Source organism: Triticum urartu, unplaced genomic scaffold, assembly GCF_003073215.2.
Source record: "Triticum urartu cultivar G1812 unplaced genomic scaffold, Tu2.1 TuUngrouped_contig_4837, whole genome shotgun sequence".
Classification (NCBI taxonomy): Eukaryota; Viridiplantae; Streptophyta; class Magnoliopsida; order Poales; family Poaceae; genus Triticum; species Triticum urartu.
In genome coordinates, this window is record NW_024115459.1 from 92 (window position 1) to 7,548 (window position 7,457).

A 7,457-nucleotide genomic window follows, 5' to 3' on the forward strand; every position below is an offset into this window, starting at 1 on the left:
CAACGTGATCGAGTTATTAGTTATCTGGCATAGAACCATTGCCAGCGGTGACCCTCTTCTTTATTACCCCTTCGTAAAGAAATATAAGAGCGTTTAGATCACTGCTCTTATATTAACGCTCTTATATTTCTTTACGTAGAGAGTATTATTTTTTAAACAAGCCGGCCACACTCTTCATGTTAGTTGCTGCAAGGTAATGATGTTTTTTTAAGAAATGAAGGTAAAATATTTACCACGCTGTGGATCGTCAGGGTAAAGCGAAAACGGACGGAGGATGCTGGTCAGTCAACCACCAACCCCACCTTCCCGCAAAAAAAAAAAAACCGACCCCTCTTGTGTTTCCCGCTCCCAACTCCAATGCCTATGCTCCCCCCACCACCGCATCCCTTTGGCGAGGTCCAGCTGGCAAGGCGTGCGGTTCCGGCGGGTGCGGGTCGCCTCGTCTTTGGCACCACCTGCCCCGAATCTACCTAGTGACTCATGCATCCTGACCACTGTTTTGGTTACGGAACGGCGCATTTTTTATCAAGGGGGACTAGTAAACATGGTTACCACGGTTACCACAATTTGCTCAAAATATATAATTCAGTTCTGAATTCATTTTTTTTCAAAATAGATATAGATAGTACTTGAACTTATATTAGTTAAAAAAGTGCAAGAAGGAGAACTTGAAGCAGCTACCTTTTGAAGGTGGAAATAGGTTGTTACCACCACGCCAGATCTATTTGTGTTGAAATAATTGAGATGCTGTCGTACTTTGCTATACATTGAGCGTTTAAATTCAAAATATTCAAAAAAAATTGCTTGAAATGCCCATTTATGAAAACCCTCATCCTGACGGCGCATAGATCAATGGCGCAGTGGCCAGGGATTCTCGATCCATCGCGGTGGGGACATATCTGCACTAACATCATTCGCATGTCCATGTTCGAGGAGAGGGTGAGGTTCTCCAACAAGGATTGGTGCTCGGTGGTCGTGTTCATCAATTGGGCCATGGACGAGGCCGAGTCCGCGGATCCGGTGCATGCGGCGATTTGGAGAGCATACAAGCCAAGGCGTCCATCGTGTCTCAACCTTGCTCGTCGCTACTGGGTTCTCCTCCAACACGAGCTCCCGCCGGGGGGTGACCCCCCTCCCCCCCCCCTCATCTCAAAGTGGCAATTCAGGCCGCTCCTGATGGGCGTGCTTCGCGGAAGGTTTGTGCCAAGGAGCCATGGGCGCGTCGCATCAGTGTCGAACCACGTCGTTGCGATTTTGAGCCACCTCCATGTCCTGGGGATCGAGGTGGAATCCGGTTGGTTCACAATTTGCCCGCTATTTTTTCAGATCTATCGCTGGGCTGTCTCAGGTTCCCGTGATCGATCTCCTGAGGTTTCTACTTCGATTGATTGTTTCCTCTTTCAGTATTCATACTATTGATGTTATCATGTCTTCGTCTCTAGTGATCTCATCAACGGGGATAGTTTTTCCACCGCCTTCGGTTCAAATAAATATGTGGTTTGTCATATTTACCCTTCGATGGGTTCAACTACATCCTCCACGTCCATCAGGGGCGTGTGGTTAAGCAAGTTTTTGTTGCCTGCCTTCCAAGTAAGGGATCGATGACCTAGAAGTTGCGAATGGATCGTTCGTCCAACTCTGGTTAATTCCTCCCCCACATTTAGACGTTGGGAATGCACACAACTAAAGAAGAAGAAAAACAATGATGTCAAAATTTCTTGGAAATACCATAACAATGATGTCAAAATTCCTACTGCTTTTAACAACCGAGCACGGAGGGTCCACGATTTGTTGCTTGGATCATTGCTGAGTCAGCTTGATCTTGACAAACAATCGTTTGGATTATGAATACTGTGAACATTGGCACTTGGCAGTTTCACACTCCACGTTCCAAAGAATCATCAAACAACATAATTTAGCAGATTATCGCATGTGAATCTTTTTTATAACCTCCACGCAAAGAAAAGGATAACCTCTATGCAAACACATGGAAACATGAACTCCTAGTAAACGATTAAAAAACACATCGGAGAGCAACGCATTTGTATCTTTTTTTTTCTTTTGAGGGGCAAACACATTTGTATCTTTTTTCTTTTGAGGAATGCCCACACTTTATTAATTCAAAGCAAAATTCAAAGGGATACAGCAGGGGTCATGTGGAGTTAACAGCCACAAGTGGCGACCCTGAGGGGGCGATACCGAAAATTTTACAAGGTTGTGTGCCTCCTGGTTAGAAGCTATGCCCTTGAGTATAAAACTACAACTCTCAAAATTGGCTCTTCTATTTTCCATCTCCCTCACAATTGTGATATGAGGCCTCCCTACCCATTTTTGATGTATTTGAAGCATTAGTTGTAGTGAAATTAGTTAAGAGACACAAGGGAGCCATCATCTTCTCTTCTTGTAGGCAGTTATTTTCTTGTCGGGATGCACTTGAAGTTGAATTATGTGCATGCATAGAAGGTTTATCTTTCTCCATCCAAAGAAGTGAGTTACCAGTGCAGATTGATATGGATTCTATAATTGCAGTGAAATTAATCCAGGCTTCAAAGGTTGACAGATCGGTATATTCGTCCATCATCAAGGAGATTAGATATCTTATTTCTCTACATGAAAATTGTGTTACTCATGTAAGTCGTAGCCAAAATAAAGATAATGATAGCTTAGCTAAATTTGCTCGTATTGAGGGTAGAACCATGACTTGGTTAGGTTCTGGCCCTCCAGAGGCTTTGGAACTAGGTGCGATTGATTGTAAGGACTTTGGTGGATGAGTAATACAAATTTCTATCCGCAAAAAAAAGCATTAGTTGTGATATTTGACGCATTTGTATCTTGTTGGGCTAGAAAAGCTATAGGACTCTTTTTTTTAGGGAAAGCTATAGGACTCGTGTGCCACCTTTCTTGTGACCGTAGGATTAGGTGGGCCCCAGCCCAAACATGCATGGATACCTCTGGACCTGTTCCGTTCCGATGCCTAGTTTCGCTCAAACAAAAAAAACTCCGATGCCTAGTAAGAGAAAATCCATCCTGTCGCTCGATACTCTTCGCCGTCGCCCTCCATCCTCTTCCGTTCGTCCCCTCGCCGTCGCCGATCCCAACCTGGCCGGCGAGGGGGGAGTGCCACGCCGAAGCCGAGACGCCCCTTCTCGGTCGGTAACTTTTTTTCTAGCTTTCCCGGATTTCCTCGCTGTTGATGTTCGCATCTGAGTTACCCGATCTTTAATTTCTTCTTCAGGATCGAGATAGATCATCTCAGCTGTTCCCGGTCTAAGCCTCCAAGGCGAGATGTCGTCGACGACGACCACCAAGAGAGCGAGGGTCGTCGTAGCCATAGGATCGCTTGGCGCGTTGGTGCTGCCGGACGAGGTGACGACAGAGGTGCTCCTGCGGCCGCCCGTCAGATCCATCCTCCGCTTCCGCGCCGTCTGCCGCTCCTGGGCCGTCGCGCTCTCGTCGGAGGAGTTCTGCAGCCTCCACACGGCCAAAGCTGAGGCGGAGGCCAAGGCGGTGCCGCAACCTAAGCTCATATTCATCTCGCCGTCAGCAGCATATGACTCCACCGGGGTGTACCTGGGCTCGTCATCGGACTCTAGCAATGGCCCGTTGTTTACTCTCGACGACGTGCACGGCGACTTTGCAGTCTTATCACCTTTGCCGTGCCACGGCCTCACTCTCCTGCACGACCCGGTGGCGCCGGCCTATTACGTCTCCAACGCGGCCACACGGGCGGTCACCCAGCTGCCGCCTTGCCAGCACGCCATCTTCTCGACTGCTGGCCTCGGCTTTGACGCCAGCACCAAGGAGTACAAGGTCGTGAGGCTGAGGGTGGCCTGTGGGAAACTGGACGAGAAGCAGAGGATCGGGTGCGAGGTGTACGATCCTCGGCGGCGAGCATGGAGATCGCTGGAGGCCACCTGTTGGTGGTGTGCCATTCAGGTTCTGCCACTTTATTCAGACCGCCATTATAACAGCAACATGGACTCAAGGTAAGCTACCACCGATATTTGCGGATGGATTTCTGCCACCGGTATTTGCAGACGGATTTCTGCATTGGCTTATTTACCCAAGTGCTGGGCCAAGCGCTGCCGTATTATCATTTTCTCTCAAAGATGAGACCTTCGTCTGCGTCCGGTCGCCGCCTTTTGAGGAACCACAACCCGAAGTGCACTTGGTGGACCTCGCTGGCCGCTTGTGTATGGTCCGGGACCTTCGTGCTCAAAACAGTGGTATGATGGAGATCTGGAACTACAGCTCTAGTGATTGGTCTTTGTTGCATAGCATTGATTTGTCGCGGCACCTTGAAGGAGACTCTTTGTTAGGTCCGCAGATTATCAGAGCTATCGGTTATTTTGGCGACTGTGGACCGATGGAAAAGGTGATCTTGGCAACTTCCAATGGCAAGGTGATCACATATGACCTGCTGTCTAGGACTCTCGACACCATTCTTGCAATACCGGAGACTTCATTTTATAAGACCGATAAGCAGTATGCTCCTAGATTCAGTTTATTCAAAGAGAGTCTTGCTCCGGTACACAAAACCAACGTAGAGATGGCGTTATCATCTCCGCTAACTAAAGTTATCAAGGAGATCCTACTCCGACTCCCAGGTGATTTTGCCACACAGTTCAAACTTGTAAGCAAGCAGTGGCTTAGTTTGATCGAGAGTGGAAGTTTCATTCGCTCTTACCATGCACATAACAACATGGACAGGGAGCCAAGAGTCATGCTTGTCGGCAAGGGGCCAGGAGGATTGGGTTTCAGCTTTGCTCCCTCGAAGAAATTGCTTCGCGATGGTCCTAGCCAAGGCGCATGGCTTGATACAAAGGTGGTTTGCTCTAAGCCTTGCCATGGTAGGAACCTGATAAGTACTGTGACCGAGGACTATTTGTACAATCCTTCCACAGGTTATCACCATAACTACCATGCAGTAGTGTGGCCACACCAACTGCGCCGCCGTGTACTCGCAATGAAGCATGGCAATGTATGTACACTAGAAGACCACGCTTTCACAGTTGGCAACAAGAATGCTTGTCTGGGGTTGAACATGTTGAAACAGGAGCATGTTGTCGTTCAGATTTTCTATCACTTGAAGGACTTCGAATCTCGGCAGTATTTCCTGACATGCTCAGTCATTGGACTCACGTCGATCCAACACAATCTTCAACCCCATCTGCCTATAAATAGCATGCCACCTGCCTATGTAGCAGGAGTTTTATACTGGATGAGTGAACCAAGGTTGTTGGAGATTCATAAGAGGGTCATTGTATCATTTGACGTCACAAAAATGATGTTTGATCTCGTCCCTTGCCCTTCACCCATCGCAATGTGGAGTGACACGAGTCCTTGCCAAGCATTTGTGATCGAGCTTGAGGGAATGTTATGTGAGGTCCTTGCTGATCCAGGGGCGGAGACAAGGGGGGGGCGAGCAGGGGCTAGACCCCTGCCAATCGCTCGCCCCCCTTAACATTTGTAGCAGGTACTATATACTGTGCGTGTGCTAATTGGCCGGAGTTAATTGCATCATTAGCCCATATATATATGTAATACTACTAATTAAATCTAGTTACACCGAAGGACAGTAAGCCAAAGCCCAATAGCCCATGTACGCATGTACGGCTGTGACTTGGCTACTGTTTTCCCCGTTATCTGAACGTGCGTACACGCGTGTTCCGCACTAGGGCATCCCGCTGCCGCCGCCGCCGCGGGGCCCATCGCTCATAACAACGACACCATCAATCGATTTACAGTCCGCTTTCACATGTCAAACGCAGGCTGCATGCAGATCAGATCATGCTGAAAGTCGGGAGATCAGGATAGAGGAAGAAGGTACCATCAGATGCTACTAGCTATTTGGATTTCTAATATGAATTTTACAATCTTAGAATGGTCAATTGGTATTATCTATAAAACATTGTATTAATCTATTAATCAAGTTTCTTTTTTGTTACAGTAATCAATGATGAAACAAAGGCCAGTAACAATTAAGGGATAAATTCCTTTTTCAAGCCAATGGTTGGACTTCAACCTCCAACATTACTAACGTTGAAAATGTAAATCCATCCGAGGAGCAACCTATTGCAAATAACAATGTTGATGATCAGGGGGTTGTGGCACCGGTAGAAGTCGCAGAACAATATATTGCAGATAACAATACTGATGCAAGGGACCCTGTAAGCGCCAATAGATTTGGGAACATGATAAGAAAGAAAAAGCAGGACGATTTATATTCTGGAGGGTGCTTATCAATCATACATGATCATATATATTTTAGGGCAATTGTACAAGTATCTGTGAAGATGGTTGCAGAAGCAAGACTAAAGCTTAAAGTTACAATTGATTCCATCAAGTAAGGAAGATTTTCCGAAAACATTATATAATATACTTTAGTAAAGAATTAACAATTTCTTTTTTTGGTGATTTCATGAGGTGCTTGACATTCAAGCTTGTGCTTATAAAGGTAAGGATGAATCTCCACGATCTACAAATAAAGGTAATTTTCTTGAACCGCTTAAGTTGTTGGCTTATTAATTCTCTTGAACTGCTGAAGTTGCTACTCCCTTATTGTAGCAAAATAGATTTTGTCTTGGAAATTCACCAGAAAATACGAAGTATCCCTACCATATCGTGCAACAAGAAATTCTGAAATTACATTCTCAAAGAGGTCAGACACAAATTAGAGAAGAAAATTTGTATTAATAAGTTATGTAGTATAATGGTAGACGAAGCACGAGATGTTTTTTTTAATAAATGGCTTTCATTTTCCGCGCCCCCCTCATGTCGAAATCCTGGCTCCGCCCCTGCTGATCCTGTCGCAGAAGAATTAGATATTTGGAAGCTGGAGCATGGTCGCTGGGACAGAGCATATAAAGTCTATTTAAAAGGTTGGTCGGGCTATTCCCTTGGAGAAAACGTTGTGGTGCCGTTGCTTGTCGACCCCAGAGACGAAGAAAACTGGGTCTTTATGATCCGGCAAGGCGCACGACTGAGAACTTGTATGATCTTGATGGGGTGCTACAGGTAGCATCTCCAGGGCAATCTTCACGCCTTGGAATGAATCAAGATGGACACATTACGAAAGGCGAACAATCCAAAACAATAAGGTGTGCATCAAGGGTGCTCTTCGGCGTATGGCACGTCTGACTAGGAGTAGTAACGAGAGAAAAAAAAAGGTGTTGGTCCACCATTCACACCAGGGGAGTTTCGTGTGACCTTCCTCGCAGTGTTTCCTTCCCCACGAAGGTTCCCCACACATGCGAGACGCGACCCCTCTTTCTCTCTTTCCTTTCCTCTCCTCCAACCTCCGCCTCTTTCTCCGCCAAATCCACCGCGTGCCGTCGCCCGTGCCCGTGTCCTCTTCATCTCCTGTCCCGAGCTCCACCTCCTCCAGCCTCATATCCCCCAATCTTCTTGATTTGGATCTCGGGAGAACACGGGAGGGAGGCGAGGTGCCAGGGAGA

The 7,457-nt window shown here is 46.7% G+C and overlaps 2 protein-coding genes across 2 annotated transcripts; both read left to right on the forward strand.

The window, feature by feature from the left end:
* The first annotated feature begins 3,152 nt into the window (after window positions 1–3,152).
* LOC125528388 (putative F-box/kelch-repeat protein At1g12870) lies at window positions 3,153–4,229 on the forward strand. Its single transcript, XM_048692870.1, has one exon. It carries the CDS (start codon window positions 3,286–3,288, stop codon window positions 3,988–3,990), a length of 705 nt encoding a protein of 234 aa, XP_048548827.1. The 5' UTR covers window positions 3,153–3,285; the 3' UTR covers window positions 3,991–4,229.
* LOC125528387 (F-box/LRR-repeat protein At2g43260-like) lies at window positions 4,196–6,955 on the forward strand (the record flags this gene model as incomplete). Its single annotated transcript, XM_048692868.1, has 2 exons — window positions 4,196–5,391; window positions 6,799–6,955. Coding segments are annotated over exons 1-2 (1,353 nt in total), but the record flags the coding sequence as incomplete, so codon positions are not given.
* Window positions 6,956–7,457: the final 502 nt, after the last annotated feature.